This window comes from Chrysochloris asiatica, unplaced genomic scaffold, assembly GCF_000296735.1.
Source record: "Chrysochloris asiatica unplaced genomic scaffold, ChrAsi1.0 scaffold00025, whole genome shotgun sequence".
Lineage (NCBI taxonomy): Eukaryota > Metazoa > Chordata > Mammalia > Afrosoricida > Chrysochloridae > Chrysochloris > Chrysochloris asiatica.
The window spans coordinates 17,846,906-17,867,876 of NW_006408543.1; the positions used below are offsets into that span (position 1 = coordinate 17,846,906).

Genomic DNA, 20,971 nt, shown 5'->3' on the forward strand with positions numbered 1-20,971 from the left:
TATTTTCTCACAGTTTAGGAGGCCAGAGCTCCAAATTCAAATTCTAGGAAAAGACGTTTTTTGTCCCTACACCTTACACTAATCCTGTGTCTTTACTGTAAGACAAGGAATGCAGGTAGGATCAGCACTGGACTGAAACCCACCAGCTGCTCAGAGGGAGAAAGATGAGGCTTTCTGCTCCCATAAACATACACAGTCTCAGAAACCCTCTAGATGGGTCACTATGAGTCAGAATCAAATTGACGACAGAGGGTTTGACGGTTGTGATAACATAAAGCAACACATGCCTGAAAGGGATTATAACTGTAGGCAGAGGTTAAGATGACAACACCTACTTTGTTGTTGTTAGTGACCCTATACACAACAAAACGAAACATTATCTGGTCCTGCGTCATCCTCACAATTGGTGTTACACTTGAGCCCATTGCTGCTGCCATTGTGCCAGTCCATCTCATTGGAGGTCTTCCTCTCTTTTGTTGATCCTCAACTTTACCAAGCATGATGTCCTTCTCCAGGGATGATATGTACCTGCTGATGATATGTCTGAAGTATGAGAGATGAAGTCTCACCATCCTGGCTTCTAGGGAGAATTCTGACTATATCTCTTCCAACAGATTGGTTTGTTCCTCTGGCAGTCCATAGTACTTTTAATATTCTTCCTCCAATACTATATATAACTCAAACACAACAATTCCTTATTCACTGCCCAACTTTCACATGCATATGAGGCTACTGAAAATATCATGGATTGGGTTAGACGCACCTTAGTCTTCAAACTGGTATCTTGGCTCCTGAACACTTTAAAGAGGTCTTGTGCAGCAGATTTTTCCCAATGCAGTATGTCATTTGATATCCTGACTGCTGCTGTTATGAGTGTTGATTGTGGATCAAACAAAACGAAGTCCTTGGCAACATCAATTTTTTCTCCATTCATCATGTTGGTATTGGTTCAATTGTAAGGATTTTTATTTTCTTTACATTGAGGTGCAATCCATGCTGAAGGCTTCATTAATAAGTATTTGAAGTCCTCTTTACTTTCAGTAAGCAAGGTTGTGTCATGTGCATATCACTGTGGTGCCCCATCTAGAGCCCCTTTACCTCGCAGGAGTACCATCCCCCTTTGGCTGTGAGTGTTGTCTGCTAATGGTCCACGGCTACACCCTTCTAGGATCTTGTCCAGTCCGCAGATGTAAAACAGATTTAAAAGGATTTGAAAGAGAAGGCAAATTAATCCAACACAAGATGGACTTTTTGAGATAGAAAAGGGTATGGGTGGCACAGCTGTGATGATGTGGGCTGTAGAATCAAATCGTCTAGGTTTCACCATACTTCTTTAAGCTGTACGCTGAGGAAATACTCTGAGAAGTTGGACTATGTAAAGGAGAGCGTGGCATCAAGATTGGACGAAGATTCATTAGCTACTTACTCATCAACTGATGCAATCTTATTTTGGGGAAGCAAAGATGACATGAAATACTCATGAAAATCAAAGACTACGGCTTTCAGTATGGATTACACCTCAATATAAAGATAATGAAAATCTTCCCAACAGGACCGTTAAATACCATCATGATAAATGGAGAAAAGAAAAAAACAAAAGTCAAGCAAAGCTTGGCTCTACAGTCAACACTCATGGAAGCAGCAGTCAAGAAATCAAAGGACGGAGTTCTGGTTTGGGTGCCTGCAGAGACAGCCAGGTAGGAAAGGCTCTGTGGGGGAGGGATTGAAAATCCACAGAAGCTGCACTCACGGAATAACACCAGCGCTCCGGATCCACCAGGAGACACCCAGTAAGCTTAATAATGCAACAACAAACATCCATTTAAGCATTAAAAAACCCACATAACTACTGGAAATGACAAACAAACGATCTCAAACACAACAAACGATCACAAAACATGTCCAAAACCAGAAAAGAGTAACTGAGACAAATGCACTGGAGGCAGACAAAGACTCCTCATAAGAGGAAGAGCAGATTTTGGATTTGCCTGAGAAGGAATTCAGAAGAATGATATCGAAGCAAATTCAAGTGCTCCGAAAAGGGATGGAGGAAAACAAACAAGAAGTCAGGAAAGTACTACAAGAGCAATCAAAAAAGATTGATACAGCATTGGAAACAATTCAAAACCTGTATAAACTGGTCCAGATGATTAATAATAATATATCAGAAACGGACAATACACTGAAAGGGGAAAGGAGCAGAATAGATGAGATAGAAGCCAGAACTAGCAAGCTGGAAGACAAATCTCTCAATACTGCTAAGATAGAAGAGCAAGCAAAAAAAAGGATAAAAAAATCTGAAGAGAGTCTAAGATTCATTCTGGATAACATGAAGAGGAACAACTTAAGAATTATTTGGCATTCCGGAACAGGAAGAATCAGAGAAGTCCACATAGGAGATAGTTGAAGAGATTCTGGAAGAAAATTTCCTTAACATCTTAAAAGATGAGAAGATAAACATTCAAGAAGCCAAACGTACTCCAGGAAGGACAGACCCCAAAAGAAAGTCATCAAGACATATAATAATCCAGCTCTCCAAAATCAAAGACAAGGAGAGAATCCTAAATGTGGCCAGGGAGAAGAGACGTGTCAATTACAAAGGCAAGCAAATCATTAAGCTCTGACTATTCAGCACAAACCATGTAGGCAAGAAGGCAATGGGGAGGCACATACAAAACCCTGAAAGAAAAGAAAACTGCCAACCAAGAATCATCTATCCAGCAAAACTATCAATCAAAAACAATGTTGCAATCAAAACATTCCAGGATAAACAGAATTTAAGAGATTTTATCAAAACCAATCCAGCACTTCAAAACATCTTAAAGGGAGTTCTTTCGACTGAAAATCAACAAGAACAGACAACAATCAGAGATTGACAGGCATGGCAACACCACCTGGAATTCAGTCGACAGACAGCAGAGTTCAGAACAGAACAAAATTAAAACAATGAATTCAAAGGAGCTGAGAGGTCAACCGAAGATCAAAATAACATAAATGTCAAAGAAGGGATAAATATAGTAACAGAGATCCAGGTGGTGAGGATGTCAGGTAGAATACAGGATACAATAGATTCTCTTAAATGGAGAGAAAAGTTAATATACTATAAGGTAACCCCAAAGAAAGTTAATACTTCACAACTTGCCATGAAAATGAACTTCCAAACAGAAAAAGCAAACATGAATCCTAAGAAGAAACTGACAAGAAATAGCACAAAACCCACAAATTCAGCACAAGAAGGCATGCAGAACAAATGAATGAATAGTACTACCAAAAAATTAACATAATGGCAGCAATTCATACCTATCGATAATTACATTGAATGTCAATGGATTGAATGCACCAATGAAGAGACAGAGAGTGGCAGATTGGATAAGAAAACAAGACCCTTCAATATGTTGCCTGCAAGAGACACACCACCTTACACACAAAGACAAAAACAGAAAAAAATATACCAAGCTAACTGCAACAATAAAAAAGCATGAGTGGCAATTCTAATCTTTGATAAAGTAAACTTTAAGACAAAAACCAGCATAAGAGACAAAGAATGACACTATCACATGATCAAAGGGTAAATTGAGCAAGATAACATAACCATAATAAATATCTACATTTCCAATGAAAGAGCACAAGATATACGAAGCAAACCTTACTGGAATTGAAGAAAGAAATAGATAAATCTATAATTATAGTGGGAGATTTTAACACGCCACTTTCAAACAGGGGCAGAACAACCAGAAAGAAACTTGACAAAGCTACAGAGGAACTAAACAGCACAATCAACCAACTTCACCTCATAGACGTGTACAGAGCATTCAACCCAACAACAGCACAATATACTTTCTTCTCTAGTGCACATGGAACATTCTCCAGAATTGACCATGTGTTAGGTCACAAAGCAAGCCTCATTAAATTTACAAACATCAAAATACTACAGAGCATCTTTTCAGACCACAATGCTATAAAACTAGAAATCGGCAACAAGAAGACTAAGGAAGTAAAGTCAAATACATGGAAACTGAACAACACCCCGATGAAAAGCGACTGGGTAAAAGAATAAATTAAATGTGAATTCATAAAGTTCCTAAAAACAAATGAGAATGAAAACACACCATACAAAAATCTTTGGGACACTGTGAAAACGGTGCTGACAGGACAATTTATTGTGATAAATGCGCACATCCAAAAAGAAGAAAGAACCAAAATTAACACATTAACACAGCATCTCCAACAATTAGAAACTGACCAACAGAGGGAACCTACAGTCACTAAAAAAAAAGAAATAATAAAGACCAGAGCAAAATAAATGAGATGGAAAAACAGAAAAACTATAGAAAGAATCAACAGGACAAGAAGCTGGTTCTTTGAAAGGATTAATAAAATTGACAACCATTGTCAAACCTAACCAAAGAAAAGAGGGAGAAGACAGAAATAACTTGCATTAGAAACCACACGGACGATGTCACAATGGAACCAAACGGAATAAAAAAGGATAATAACAGAATACTATGAAGAGTGGTACTCTAACAAAATCTAAAACTTAGAAGAGATGGATACATTTTTAGAAAAACACGACCTACCAAAACTTACACAAAGTGAAGTAGAAAACTTGAACAGACCCGTAACAAAAGACAAAATTGATCATGTCATCAAAAAGCTCCCAACCAAAAGAAGTCCAGGCCCAGATGGCTTCACTGGTGAGTTCTACCAAACATTCAGGAAAGCGCTGTCACCAATTCTACTCAAATTATTCCAGAATATAGAAGAGGACGGAAAACTTCCTAATACTTTTTATGAAGCAAGCATAACCCTCATACCAAAACCAGGGAAGGCCATCACTAAGAAAGAAAATTAGAGACCAATATTCCTCATGAACATAGATGTAAAATTCTCAACAAAATCCTAGCCAACAGAATCCAGCACCACATTAAAAATACAAAAAAGTAGAGGACAATAAACGCTAGCGAGGATGCAGAGAGACAGGGACCCTCCAACATTTTGGTGGGATTGCAAAATGGTCCAACCACTCTGGAAAGCAACATGATGCTTCCTCAGAAGGTTAGAAATAGAAATAGCTTATGATTCAGCAATTCCTCTACTTGGTATTCACCCACAAAAAATACAAGCCAATACCAGGCTGTTTTGACCACTGTAGCTAGAAGTTGCCCAGTGAAAGAGGCTTCCTGTGAAGCCTTTACATTGCACAAGACCATAGGTGGAATCCAGAACCCCATCCAGAACCGACTGAAGTAGGAAATGTCCACTGGAAAGGACGAGTAGACCAGCCTGAAGCAGCTAGAAGAACAGAAGATACTTCATGAAAGAAAAACCAGCAGGAAAAATCCGAAACAATGGCAGTCTGATTGATTACTACAAGAACAAGTAAGCTGTTCGCCTGGGAGCCATCAAGGCAAGTGGTCGGGACCTCTTAGAGCAAACCCCCTTCCAAGACTGAGACTCAAGGGGAATACATGAGCAAGCATGTGGTCTGGCTGGTGACCATGTTGGTCACCGATAAGGGAAGAGGGGGGAAAAAACAGCACTGAAGTTGGGACTAATCCCGACCATATTCAACAGACCCCTGTGAAGCCAGGTGGAGACCTGGATGGCCAGTAGTACGGCAAGACCCAGGGACTCCTGGGTCCAGAGGCAGTGACTTGGCCACAGAGGACTAGAGCGGAGAGTGAAGCAGCAGCTGATATGAAGTGAGGGGAGATGCACAAGAACACCCATACTTGCAGATAGTACTCACTTGACCTGGCTTCGATGACTGGATGATCAGAACTCAACTAGAAGAAGAAAGACGAGGAAAAAAAAGAGTAACCCGCTACAATCTGATGAACTTTAATGCACCAGACTGCAAAGCCATTTGAACTGCAAGGTTGGCATTTCAAGCTCACTAGCTGCTCCTTGGAAACCCTATACAGGGTCACTATGGGTCAGAATTGACTTGAAAGACTTAACAACAACAACAACCTATGCTTATGTATATAACAGCTCAAAAAAGGGAACAAATCTTTACAGCAAGGATCACTCCCACCCCCTCGGTACACAGGGTTGACAGGGATGGGCAACATAGACATTGGCTACCCAAAACGGGGGTGGGGGGGGACTTATAAAGGCAAGAAGTGACTGGCTTACAAGCTTTCAGGAGGGAACCTAATTCCAGATGGGGCAGGGGAAGGTAGAATCACCACCGAATGACTTCCAATTCGTTGGGACCGGGCTGGGGAAAGGAAATGGAGATAAGACTCTTGTGGTACAACAGTGAATAATTGCCATCAGGACTGACTGTGAGGACAGGAAATAGAGAGGAAGATGTTTTTCGACAAAAGGAGGGGAGTGATTGATTTTGCAGCCCAGGAGCGGAGGTCCCTGGGACCATCAAGGGATAAGAACAGAGAGCGGGACCCTACCCAGAGAGGCAGTGACACCAGGGATGGAGGCAGAGATGATGATGTGGACAGATGGAGTGGCTGGGGACAATGGACTCAGGGAGGGAGAAGGGCTGTGTGCTGGTGGCTGGTGGGGGGGGGCAGGCCTGTGTGGTGTACCCTTTGGGGTTATTTGATGATTCATGGAGGGGACTGTAATCATTGCAATGAAATGAAATATGATAGGATGAGTGTATAGCTGATGTTCTCCCACGTAAACCTCACAAAAACTTTAAAAAAAAATCAAAGGTCGTATTGCATTAGGCAAATGTGCTGCACAAGACCTCTTTAAAGTGCTCAAGAACAAAGATCACTTTGAGGACTAAGGGGCTTCTGATCCAAGTCATGGTATTTTCTATAACCTCATGTGCATGTGAAAGTTGGACAACGAGTAAGTAAGACTGCAGAAGAACGGATACATTTGAGTTACGGTGTTGGTGAAGAATACTGAAAGCATGATGAAATGCCAGAAGAACAAACAAATCTGTTTTGGAAGAAGTGCAGCCAGAATACTTCCTAGAAGTGAGGATAACAAGACTTTATCTCTCATACTTCAGATATATTATCAGGAGGGACCCATCTCTGGAGAAGGACATCATGCTTCGTAAAGTGGATCATCAGTGAAAAAGAGGAAGACTCCAATGAGATGGACTGACACAGTGGCAGCAACAATGGGATCCTAAATAACAATAATTGTCAGGATGTGACAAGACTGGCCAATGTTTCGTTCTGATATACATAGGCTCATGATGAGTTGGAACCGACTCAATAGCACCTAACAGCAACAGGTTCAGATGCCAGATCCTCCTGTGAATGGTTTTGGGCAAACTGCTTAACTTCTGCAACTGTAAAGTGGTGTTAGTAACAGTTGGTAAAGGGTCAAAAAAAAGAGGAAGATCCTCAACGAGATGGATGCAACAATTGGCTTAAGTACAGGAAGGAAGGTGAGGTTGGTGCGGAGCAGGACAGTGTGACACTTATGGTTCTGTACCCACTAGACTGGGCCAGGATTCTCAGTGGTTTAGCAGTTAAGATATAGTGATCCCCAATGGTGACATCTAAATATAATGTCACCACTCCCACTAGGAGGAAAAATCAATTGAAAGGAAGTTTGTTTGGGGATGTGGGCTACAAGACCGTTTATCTTACAAGAGAAGTAAGCAGAGAAGGATGGAACTACAACCACAAAATAAAACGATCCTGAGGTGGGGTGTATCCTTTAGGCCTGGGGTCCCTGAATTGTGAAGCTCCTAGACCCAGGGGGCACTAAGGGGCTTCTGACCCAAGTCATGGTAAATCAAGACATAAGAGATCTTCAAGGAGACAATGCATGGTTTAAAGTCAGGAAAGGTGTGCACCAGGGTTGTATTCTTTTACCATACTTATTCAGTTTGTATGCCGAACAAATAACCTGGGAAACTGGATTATATGAAGAAGAACATGGCATCAAGACTCAAGGAAGACTCATTAACAACCTGAGATATGCAGATGATACAACCTTGCTTGCGGGAGTGAAGAGGACTTAAAATACTTACTGATGAAGATCAAGGACCACAGTCTTGAGTACAGATTGCACCTCAAGGTAAAGGAAACAAAAATTCTCACAACTGGACTAATAATATGATAAATATAGAAGAGACTGAAGTTAACAAAGATTTCATTCTGCTTGGATCCACAATCAACACTCATGGAAGCAGCAGTCAAGAAATCAAACGACATATTGCATTAGGCAAATCTATTGTACAAGACCTCTTCAAAGTGTTCAAGAGCAAAAATATTAAGGTACGCCTCAACAAAGCCAAGGCATTTTCAGTAACCTCACATATACGTGAAAGTTGGACAATGAATAAGGAAGACCATAGAAGAATCAAGGCATTTGAATGATGGTGTTGGAGAAGAATATTAAAAGTACCACACATTGCCAGAAGAACAAACAAATTTGTGTTGGAAGAGATACAGCCAGAATGCTCTGTAGAAGCCAGGATGGCGAGACTTCATCTTTTATATTTTGAACGTGTTATTATTAGGAGAGATCAGACCCTGAAGAAGGGGGCATCATGGTTGGTAAAGTGGAGGGTCAGCGAAAAAGAAGAAGACCCCTGCAGGATGGAATGACACAGCTGCAGCACCAACGGGCTCAAATGTAACAATTGTGAGGATGGTGCAGAACTGGGCAGTGTTTTGTTTTGTTGTGCACAGGGTCACTATGAATCGGAACTGACTTGACGGCACCTAACAAGAACAACAACGAGGAAGGCAGGGCCTACAGATACTGAAAGGCGACAAGGACATTTACCCAGAGCTGACATTCTGAATTCGGGCTTCTCGCCTCCTAAACTGTGAGAAAGTAAATTTCTGTTTGTTAAAGCCATCCCCTTGTGATATTTCTGGTATAGTAGCACTTGAGAACTAAGGTAGTGTTTGCTCTGTTGTACAGAGAATCTCTGAGTCAGAACCCATCCAATGGCACCTAACAACATCTCAGACATTAAAAAGTCTCAGTGGCTCAATGAGTAGGCATTCAGCTGCTAACTGGAAGGTGGCAGTTGAACTCACCAGCCGCTCCATGTGAGAAAAGACCTGGCGATCTGCCCTTGTAAAGAGTTCTGCGTACGAAGTCCTCTGGGGACAGTTCTACTCTGTTATACAGGTCACTGTGAGTGCGACTCAATGACAGCTCCCAACACCGTCCTGGGAGGCACAGTTAAGCACTTGATTGCTAACCAAAGGTTATAGGTTTGAGTCCACCCAGAAGTACCTTGGAAGAAAGGCCTGGCAATTTATTTTAAATTCAGTCAATGAAAATCCTCTTGAACAGTGTTCCACTCTGACGCAAAGGAGGTTGCTGTGAGTCAAAACCGTTTTTTGTGTTTTTTTTTTGTTGTTGTTTTTAAATGCTTTTTTGTGAATTATGTGATAGTTTACATGGGAGAACATTAGTTTTACATTCATCCTATCGTATATCATTTCATTGCCATGGTTACAATCCCCTCCATGCATCATCAACCAAAGGGTATATCCTATAAGCTTGCCCCCCCACCCCAGAACCGGTTGTTTTTATCTCATAGTTATTGAAAGGATTCAACGGGAAAATATAGGTAAGGTGCTTGGTTTTGAGCCTGGCTATTCAGTGGCCAGTACATATTAGTTGTTGATGATACTATTATTATAGACAGAAAACATTATTTTGTTATCTAATTTAAGAACATGGAAACATGGTACAATTTGATTCTCTCATGATAAAGTTCTTTAAACTCTTAAGTCTGAATGTTTTTTCTGCAAACATTGTTAAAATAAACAAACAAAAATCGATGTGCCTGTCCCTGCCCTTTGCTTGTCCTAGAATATGACGGCATCACATATATCTGGAATGAGTAGGCCAGTGAAGAGGTCTCAGAACATAATCCTGAGACCATTTCCAGAGCAGGAAAAGACAGGCCCGTGAGAAGTAGAGAGACCAGAAAACAGGGACATGTCACCTGAATCCCCAACAAAACAAAACACTGCCCAGTTCTGTGGTGATGAAAAGGCAGTTTCAAACAAGTGCACCAGTTGGGATCAGTGTGTCCTTCTGTTCTGAAGGGAGAACATTGGTCACGGGCCTTCCCCTTAGGGAAAACTCAATTACATACTTGATTGGAGTGGATTGATTTTTCAAGCCCGGAAGAGTCCATTTAGCTAAAGCAGCAGGCAATTCACTCATCTGAAGGCCGTTCCTCGGGAAAAAGTAGCATATCTTCTCCAAACACTGGAGCTTTTTTCCCATGGTGGGGTCAGGCTCAAGCCCCCTCTACTCAGAAACTGGAATAATCTCTGTTCCCCAGCATCAGACGTCCCCCTGAGGTGCAGTAAATTACTTAATCTAGCCCTGGTTAAGGTGGAGGGTCAGAGAAAAAGAGGAAGACCCCAGCAAGATGGATTGGCAAAGTGGCAGCATCAACGCGTTCAAGCATGGCAACAATTGTGAGGTTGGCCCAGGACTGGGCAGTTGTGCATAGGGTCACTATGAATCGGTAATAACTCGATGGCACCTAACAATAACAACAATAACACTGTAATGGATTACAAGCTGGGCTATTAAGCGCAAGGCCAGCAGTTCTAATCTACCAGTCAGTCCATAAGAGAAAGATGAGGCTTTCTGCTCCTGTAAAGATTTATAGCCTCAGAAACTCTATACAGGGTCACTGTGAGTCAGAACTGACTTGGTAAGCACACAATCAACCAACCAGACATGGTCCAAGAGGCCTGATGGCACAATGGACTGCTCACTGAAAGGTCAGTGGTTCAAACCCATCAGCTACTCCATGACAGAAAGACGAGGAAGTCTACTTCTGTAGAGATTTACAACCTCGGAAACCCTAGGGAGTAGTTCTACACTGTTCTACAAGGTCGCCATGAGTCGAATGACTCCATGGTAGTGGTATTGTTTCGTTGTTAGCCGCAGTCCTGTTTGATGATGTGTTACAAATCCCAGCCTCCATGCCTGTGGTTACAGCCTCGCTTTGGAGTTACGTTAATGAGGTAAGATTTGGGTGGGTTACATCTGAATCACCATCTTACCAGAGGTTCTGACTTGTCACCACCCTGGTACTGCCTTTCAAGTAAGGAGAGGTCCCTTGAGGGTGTGGTCCCATAGCCACCTTGTGTAGGGTTTCTGAGGAGCAGCTGGTGGGCTTGAACCACCGACCTTGTGATTTGCAGTACAGCGCTGATGCTACAATGCCACCCCAGGACTTCACTGAGGGGGATAAAAAGCTTCCCCGGGCTCAGGAAAGCCCAGCCACTTCCCTTTAGCAGGAAGACATGGCTTTTCTCCCTGTCAACCCTTTGCAAAGTCCCCAGCACATCCTGAGATCCCCTTAGCCTCAATTATTAGTTGGCTACATTAGCAACTTTATTCCTGGCTTTGTTCCTTCTAGAGGGCTAAGCCGAAAAGAAACTTGGTTGGTAAAGTTGGCAGCATGTGAGCTTTTTCACCACCACATGACAAAGCCAGGATGGGACAGACGTACCTAGGTGACTTGGGGTCCCCATCTTTGTGCAGGAAATCCTGAGCGGCTTCTGCTGATCCACCCCGATATGTTAATAACGGGATCGGGGCCTTCAGAACACCTGTAATAAAGGTAAAAGGTAGACACATCAGTTCTACTGTTGAATTTTGGAAACGTATGTTGACCTTTCCAAGCTCCTTTGGAAAGCATGTTACTATCCTCAAGTAATGTCTACATGTAGAATACAGGTAAGCCAACACTTCCAACACAGAGGACAGTCATGTGGTATTTCATGTGGTTACTGTTGATACTGAGTAGACCTTAGAGCTGGGGATAGGGAGAGGAATCAGGGTTCGTGGCACCAACAGTATGACTCAGGAAATAAGCTACATGGCAGATGCCCATAACACACAGGTAATGGAAGGTCTGCCTGATCTGCTGCCATCGTGAGAGCTGGTGCATATTCCTGGGCCTACGATGACAGTGTGCCAGCCCTTTGCTAAGTGTTTAGCATTTACTTGTCATAACAATTCTATGACACAAGAACCATTATTAACCCTATTTCACAGAGGAGGAAAACTGAGGCCCAGAACCGATAAATAACTTGGGCAAAACCAAGCGTATGGATTGGTGCCACTACTCCTATTGTGCTGTGGGATAAGCACTGGACCGCAAGGTCGGTTTGAACCATAAGGTTGGCGGTTCAAACTCACCAGTCACTCCTTGTGGTGAGCAGTCCAGTGCTTCTCACAGTTTTTGTTGTTGTTGTTAAGTGCCATTGAGTCGGTTCCAACTCATAGAGACCCTGCATAGGGTTTCCAAGGTGTGGCTGGTGAGTTTGAATCATTAACCTTGTGGTTCAAAATGACCTTGAAGCCCACTGCATTATCCCACAGTGCCACGCCAGGACTCCAGATATTCAGGGTGCCCACTCTTGGGGAAGACTTTCTCTCTGGGTTGGCCCTGGAGGAAGACCTCCTCTCTTTCCAGCTTCTGATTCTTGGCCTGGTATCTGCCTTTTCCCTTCTCTGCTTGCTTCTTGGTGTCTAGCTGCTGTTCTACGTCTCCCAGGTGATTTGGTCTTATTAACATAACAAAGAAAGCCCAGTCTTAGCAGGCCTCCTTTTGTTGGCAGCGCACTCAGTCAAGGTTTGTACCAGCCAGGGACTCCTTGCTCTCTCCAGCTTCCTCACGACTGGATGGAGGATGGAGGATGGAGGACACAGATTACTGAGTCCCATGGAAAGGGAAGAAATGACTGCTTTTTCTCTTTCAATCTTATCCTTTGTTATTGTTGTTAAGTGCTATCAAGTCGGTTCTGACTCATACCAACTCTGTAGAGGGTTTCCAAGGAATGGCTGGTGGATTTGAACTGCCGACCTTGCAGTTAGCAGTCCAGTGCTTACCTTACAGTACCACACCAGGACTCCTAGGCTCCATTATGCAAGGAACCAACATAATTTCTATAATTTTCATTCAAAGGCCAAATCACTTTTCTTTGTTCAAATGTGATCAAAGCTGTGCAAAGCCCAATAGAACATCCCCCCCACCCCACCCCCAGGTCACAATGTAAGGAGCCCTGCTTAGCTGACTGAAAGGTTTGCAGTTCAAACCCAGCCAGCAGCTCCATGGGAAAAAAAGAAGACAGTCTGCTTCTGTAAGGATTAAACCTTATGGGCAGTTCTACTCTGTTCTACAGAGTCATTAGGAATTGGAACCAACTGGACAGCACCTAACAACAGCGCATCAAGCCTCAGGGTGGGTATGACCTGGTTCTGAGTATGGGTCCAGCGGGAACATGGACAGCCAGGGCAGAATTCCATCTGGGAAAGGGGCTGCTGATAACACCCACCGAACCAGCTGTCAGGCAGCGGCTGCCGGCCTGTTGGTGTCTGGGATAGTGGCCGTCCCTTCCTCTAGGACCACTTTCTTCACTCCATGACGACCCAGCTCTTTGGTTTCCTCATGCTTCAGTGGCTGGTCCCTGGCAGGCTTCCCCTTCTCTCCCTTTCATGGAGGGTCCCAGGGCACAGTTCTGGGCCCTCTGCTTGTCTCCACTTCCTACCTCACTGATCTCATCTCATTCAGCCTCCTGGCTTTAAATGCCATCAATATGCCAAGAGCTCTCCAATTTATCTTTCCAGCCCAGACTGCCCTCCTGAACTGCATCATCTCTGCACTGCCTTCTCGGCTCCTGCTAGAGTCTAACAGGCATTCCACACTCTCCAGGGAGGCCTGGTACCTCATAGTAGGTACTTCATACACATTAATCCAGCAGAACGGCTTCACTGCAACATAACAGGTAGAATGGGTCCACCTTCCTGGGGCGGAGGCCCTTCCTTTATTAACACAAAAGGGAACAAACTTTTCTACAAATCGGAGAGACAGAGTGGGAAGCAGCATCGGTTCACTGGACTTGCAGCTTATGAGGAACGACACTCCTGCAGCTTCCAGGGGGTGAAGACAGCGGATTGCAGAGGTCACCAACACCTGCAGCCCTCACACCCACCTGGGTGCTCCAGGACCCAGGCAGAGTGGAGCATCCTGCTCAGTGGACCACAGGAGACCACTCCACACACTCCACAACCCCTCACCCAGCTCCAGTAGTCTAGAGCTGACCCGGGGAGCTGAGACCACCTCTGAGGGGGAAAGTGCCCAGGCAGGATCATGGGCTTTGGAATCTGGTGGATCTGGGTTCAGAAACCACCTAGAGCTCTCTGAGCCTCAGTCTCTTTATCTACAAAGTGAGGATAATACTGCTGACACCAAAAAATTGTTGTGAGCTTTAAGGAGGATGCCCTATCCGGAGACAACACTGTGCCTGTTAGCCCCAAAAGTTCCACCAACACCAGTTCCCTCCAGCCTCACCCACCAAAGACCACAAAGGACTTCACTGTGCCCACCTTGCTCAACGGCCTCATCCACAATCTTCTGGTGCAAGCTTAGAGCTCTCTGGTCAACAACCATGGACACCTCCTTTTCCAAGGCCTGCAAGAAGGCAGCCAGAGCAACAGCTCCCGGCGGGCCATCTGTCTCCTCCGGAGGCTCGTGGGTGAAATGTGTGGGGAAGCCCGTGGTGATGAGCACTGAGTGGGCATGCGACAGCGACAGAGAGGCCCGCAGCAGCTCGTCTTTGCAGAGCAGGTGACCGATGCCTCGGTTACCTAAAATTAAACAACAACAACAAAAAAGAAATCATATGATGTGGAGACAAGGAGCGCTTGGGGACTCTAGACTCAGGGAGGGAGGGGGGTTGTGTGCTGATGGCCCTGGGGGCAAGTGTGCGGGGTGTACCCATTGGTTGTTTGATGATGTATGCAGGGGATTGTAATCATTGCAGTGAAATGAAATATGATAGGATGAATGTAAAGATACTGTTCTTCCATGTAAATCATCACATAATTCACAATAAAAACTTAAAAAAAAAAAAAAAAGAAATCATAAACGAAAAGGTTTATATTTAAAGTAGCAAACTGTACTGCATAAAATCTTTTTTTTTTTTTTTTGAGGGATGTGGCCGAGACTGCTCACTGTTCCCTAGAACACATGCTCTTTGCTGCTGAATTGTGAAGTGTTGATGTTAACTGATGGGTTCACAATTCAAATCCATCCAGCAGCTCTGTGGGAGGAAGACTTAACGATCTGCTCCCAGAAATACGACAGCAGAGAGGGCACCTGGGGGGCCAGTTTTACTCTGTCACCCGAGGCCAATTCAACAGCACCCACAGCGAAGGACCACTCGGTCAGTCACCCAGTGACTGTGACCTGCACAACCTCAGGGCCTGGGCACTTCCTGAAGAGGTTTCCCTGCGGGCGACTGAAACATTGGCAATTGGCATCTCCTGGGAAGTCACGTGGTCTTCTGGTTCCCTGAGTCGCTGGGTGGAGCAGACCACCGTCCAGTCCACTCCAAGTCCACTCTGGACTGCTGTCACGTGACAGAGACATGAACTATTGCATCTGAGTAAAGCCTCTTGTAGTTATTTATAATGACAGCTAGCCTACCCTACCGAATAAAGAATCCTAGATGGTACAAACAGTTAACACACTTGACTACTAGCTGAGAGGTTGGAGGTTCAAGTCCACCCACAAGTACCTTGCAAGAAAGGCCTGGTGATCTACTCCTGAAAAACCAAACAGAGCACAATTCTATTCAGACACACATAAGGTCTCCAAGAGTCAGAAAGGACTTGGTGGTCACCAGTAGTTTAGTGAATACAGAAAATGTATAATATATAGAATGAGGAATATATTATATATTTCATGGGGTCCTGATGTGGCGCTGTAGGATGAGCACGGGACTGCAAGGTTGGTTTGAACCGCAAGGTTGGTGGCTCAAACTCACCAGCGGCTCCTTGGAAACCCTATTCAGGGTCGTTATGAGTCGGAACTGACTTGATGGCACTTAACAACAACAACAGCATAATGAAGAAGGGGATAGCTGGTGACCCTCTAAAAGAAGACGTTAAGACCAAGACTTGGGCACATGTACTTTAGTGGAAGGTGATCCCCGGAACCGGAAGTCAGAAGATGGGGAAAGTGAGGTAGGGGAGGGAGAATAGCCACAAAAAAAAAAAAAAAAGGGGGGTGTGTTCGTTATTCTGAAGGTAACCTCAGAACCACGCCCACGGTCACTGAGTCCATTCCGATGGTGGTGACTCTAGGCCACAGTAGACCTGCCCACAGGCTGTGGATCTTTACTGAAGCAGACTGCCTCTTCTTTTTCTTGTACTCTGAAGGCACCTGAGACTCAGTCCTGCTTGAGGTTCTCTAAGAAACTATATTAAACCCACCTCAGGACTGTCCTACTAGAGGACAGGAGGCTGGACAGTTAACTGCTGGCTCCTGTCGCCTATGGGTGAAGGCTGCCCTGTGCGGGTGTGAATTCCTTGTGCTCCCGGACTATCCACAGTGGTGTAGCAGTTACCAGAGGCGCAGACAAAGCCTTCAGGTGGAGGATCAGATAGAAGCTAGCATCTAAGGTGGGAAGCTCTCAGGGTGCTGAGGACCACCCACCACAGCAACGGATGAACCCAGGTGGGCAGGAGAGAGATGGGCTGTACTACACATGCCGGCTAGTAGCTACCAAGTCAGTTCCAGCTGGGCAGCACAGCTTCCTGATCCTCATACACCATGTGCCCTTGTCCACACTCAGGTCACCTCGGAGGGACACAGGGCCACGGGAAGACAGAGGTCTGCAGACACAGCTTCAGATATAGAATCGGGAAGCTTACATTCAAGTTCAGGTGCTGGTACATGGTGGCTATGTGGCCTTGGCCTCATCCCTGAGTACCTGCATTTACCTATGGGAGAACTGGGTGGGAAGGTGGTCTGGGTGGAGGCATACTGTGGGAAGATGGCCTTTCATGCACTGCTCGTGAGAGTGTCTCCAGGCTGATTTGTACATTTTACCAGAGCTAGTAATTCACTGCGGCTGCTGGTGTGCTGTGGTATTGGTTTAGACTCACAGAGACTCTGTATATCTGAGGTTGTAAATCTTTATGGGAGCAGAAAGCCTCATCTTTCTCCCTCAGAGCAGCTGGTAGTTTTGAACTGCTGACTTTGAGGTTAGCAGCCTGATTTGTAAACCACTACGCTATCAGAGCTCCTTAATTCACTGCTAGGAATGTGCTCTAAGGATGTAACTATGACTATGTGCACATTTAGCCTTAAGTATATTCACTGTAGTGCTGTTCAGGTTGGAAACAACATAAATATCAAGTAACGGGGCATTGATAAGATGATTGTTGTTGTTGTTAAGTGTTGTCAAATCAGTTCCGACCCATAGCGGCCCTGTACAGGGTTTCTGAGGCTGTAAATCTTTATGGGAGCAGAAAGCCTCATCTGTCTCCCACCGAGTGGCTGGTAGTTTCGAACTGCTGACCTTAAGGCTGGCAGCTCAATTTGTAACCACTATGGGTCGGAACCGACTCGACGGCACTTAACAAACAAACAAAAATGCTACCAGAGCTCCTTTGATAAGATGGTAGAACAGCTGTAAAATGGAATTCTATACAAATATTTAAAAGGTTGCTTGTTGTTGTTAAGTGCCTTTGAGTCAGTTCCGACTCATGCCAACCCTGTAGACAGTTTCTGAGGAGCATCTGGTGGGTTTTGAACTGCTGACCTTGTGGTTTGCAATCCAGTGCTGATCCCACAGTGCCCCACAGCTAATGATATGGAAAGATGTGTATAAACATCAAGTGAAAAAAACGCAAGCCCTAAAAGAATACCACAGGACGATCCCATTTTTTGTTTTAAAAATATGTGTGTATGTTGGTGGGAGAATGGAACAAGGGATAACAGAGAAGATGACAAATGAGGCAGACACACTACGTGGATCCTCTCCAACAAAGATGTTGTTGTTGTTGTTAAGTGCCGTCAAGTCGGTGCTGACCCATGACGACTCTGTATAGGGTTTCCAAGGAGCATCTGGTGAGCTTGAACCACTGCCCTTGTGGTTCAGACCGACTTTGCAATCCAGAGCATTAGCCCACAAAGTCACACCAGGACACCAACAACAAAAATACGAAAGACCCAGTGAAACAGACACAGATGAAAATCCTGGAACCCTGGCCTTCAGAAGAAAGGTTAGAGAAGTGTACTGAGTGATTGCTGGGAGGAGAAGCTGGGCAGGGATGGTGAGAGGGAGAACGACTGGTGGTGAGAAGGTGGCCAGATGTGACGTGACCCTCTTGGGAGCAGCTTGTGCAACAGAAAGTGGCCTGGCAGAAAAGATTCATACAGGCAACCGGAAAGGTGTGATTCCTTCTTTTCCCTACACTCCCCTGGTCACCAGAGGTGTGGCCAGCTCATCCCCTCATCCAACCCCAGTGCAGACCTTGATCTCCAGGTCTTAGAGAAATGTGGCTGGAAACCACACCAGTGTGAGGTGGGAACCGGCTATGCCGTTCTGGTGCCTGGATTCAGACAGGCTCTGCTTCAGAACTACAGAACCTGCAGAGCCGCCAAGTCAGCATCTAACCAGTGACCCTGCCCCCAGCTTCCCTGTGATCCCAATAACCCTGACACCAGCTCCATCAAGGACCTCCACAAACTACTTCCAGATTGAGTGCACTGAACATAGATAATGCCGAGGTCCATAGAACTTCAGCTAAGGCCCGGAACTCCACTGTCACATCCCTCTCACACCCACCTCCTGAGCTCTCTGGCTTGCAGGCGGCCCCCCTCCCCCAAGTTTTCTCCTCTCCGGGTCCAACAGCTACACTGTTTTTTTGTTTTCCTTTTGTTGTTTCATTGTTTTTGTTTATTCTTTATCCTCTTCCTTCTCTTTCCATTCCCTTGATTTTTATCCTTTATATCTCTACTTTGTTTCTGTTTTTGTATCTTTGATTTCCCTTTTCTCATTTCCCCTCTTCTTTTTTCCCCCTATTAATCATTCTTTACTATGCTCTACTCTCTTTTTCTTTGCATCTTCCCTCTCCCTAGTTTTTCTAAGTGTTTTGTTTCTCTTTATTTTCTCTCTTATTTTTCTTTTCTATAGCTCCATTTCCCTGCCCCTCTTTCGTCTTTTTATTTATTCTTAAGGCTTTTTGGTTTTTGTTATTTTTTTAGGTTTTTTCCTCTTTTATTTTCTCTTATTTTTCTCTTCTATAGCTCAACTTCCCTGTCCCTCTTTTGTTTTTATAGTTATTATATATATATATATATTTTTTTTTTTTTTTCTGGTTTCTGCCTGTTTTTATTTCATTTTTCTCTTTGTTATTTCATCTTTCCATTGTTGGCTCCTTGTCTGTTTATTCTGTTATGTTTTCTTGTGTGTGTGTAGGGGGGAAGGGTGTTACTCTTTCCCACCTGACAGGAGATAGGAACCTTCCCCATCTAACCCATCCACTGAGCATGAGCAAATACCAGCTCCTCTACCACCTGACCAATGATGGACAGTAGCCAACACCAGCCAAAGCCACCCTACACTGAGATGCATGAATGGTGAATGAGAACAGTAAGACATATCACACTCAAACTCTCCAAAACCAAAGACAGGGTAAGAATCCTGAGAATAGCTCAAGAAATAAGAAAGTTACCTACAAAGGAGAACCAGTAAGACTAAGCTCTTATTTCTTGGCAGAAAACATGCAGGCAAGAAGGCAATGGGATGACATATACAACCCTCTGAAAGGAAAACAAACTGCCAACCAAGAATCTTATACCCAGAAAAACTATTTCTCAAATACAACACTAAAATTAAGACATTTCCAGATACACAGAAACTAAAGGAATTTGAATGACCAGGCCAACTTTACCAAAAATGCTAAAAGGTGTTCTATGAACTGAGAACCAACAACTGCAGACAACAACCTGAGATTACCATACACAAAAACATTATCCAGAACTCAATCCAGATACGGAAGTATTAAAAGTAAAACAGACTTACAAGATTGAAATAGGGAACCAGAGACATTAATTTATAATGAAGTCAACTGCATGGCAAAAAGAGGGAATAATGTAGACACAGAACTGCCAAATGGCAAGGAAGTCAGGCAGATTTCAAGATAAAACTGATTGTTTTAAATAGGAAAAAAAATTTAATAAATTAGAGGGTTACCTCATAGAAAATTAATCTACCTGCATATCAAAAATAAAGGGGAAATCAGAAAGATTCATTAAGACAACAGAACTGAGAATGAAAAGTAAAGCCACAAACAAAATGAACTCAGTGTAGAAAATTATGTGGAACAAAGAAACCAACAGCACCACACACACACACACACATACACACAGAGAGAGAGAGCAAAATGACAGCAATCAATGAAAACCTATCAATAATTACACTAACTGTAAATGAATTAAATGCATCAGTCCAGAGACAGAGAAGAATAGACAAGAAAACAGGAGACTTGGATATGCTGTTGGTAAGAGACACATCAGAAAGATGGAGAAACCTTAAAGGTCCATCAGCAGAAGAATGGTTAAACAGACTTTGGTGCATATACACAATGAAAGACTATGAAATGTTGGAGAATAATGATGAATCTGAGAAACACCTCACAACATGAATTAAGCTAGAGGACATTATGCTGAGTGAAAGTAGTCAATCACAAAAGGACAAACAGTGCATGAGACCAATGTTATAAAAAGTTAAAAGGTTTTCTTGGTAAAAGAAATGAGCTCTGATGGTTACAAGGGGAGAAAGAGGGAGGGAAATCATTCATGGGCTAGAGACATGTTAACATGTGTGACAGGGCAGGCAATATAGAAAAGGAGGTTAGCAGAGGAAAGAGGAAGGTGGTGAGAGACACAGGGAGGAAGGGAATAGTTAAAGTGACAAGAGGTAAATGCTATTAGCTATTGGTACAAGAAGGGGATTGTAACCATATAATGAAGCAAAGCGTTAGATTGATGAATGTGAAACTGATGATCTGCTAAACTGTCACTTAATTCACAATAAAAAACTAAAAAAAACAAAGATAATGGAATTTTTCCATGAACTTCTTGGAGCCCTCTTGTATATGCACAGATTCAGACTGAAGACAAAAACATTATTGGAGGGGGGAACAAACAAGATGGCGGATTGGGTGGAAGCGCAGT

At 43.8% G+C, this 20,971-nt stretch overlaps 1 protein-coding gene across 1 annotated transcript in view; it reads right to left on the reverse strand.

Annotated features, from left to right (window-relative positions):
* LOC102816050 (chromosome unknown open reading frame, human C14orf159) overlaps window positions 1-20,971 on the reverse strand; it is an 81,330-nt gene that overhangs the window by 29,728 nt on the left and 30,631 nt on the right. The window contains exons 7-8 of the mRNA XM_006839634.1: window positions 14,326-14,586; window positions 11,444-11,543 (exon numbers count right to left, since the gene is read on the reverse strand). Coding sequence (XP_006839697.1) covers window positions 11,444-11,543; window positions 14,326-14,586 — 361 coding nt within the window. The remainder of the gene's footprint in view (window positions 1-11,443; window positions 11,544-14,325; window positions 14,587-20,971) is intronic.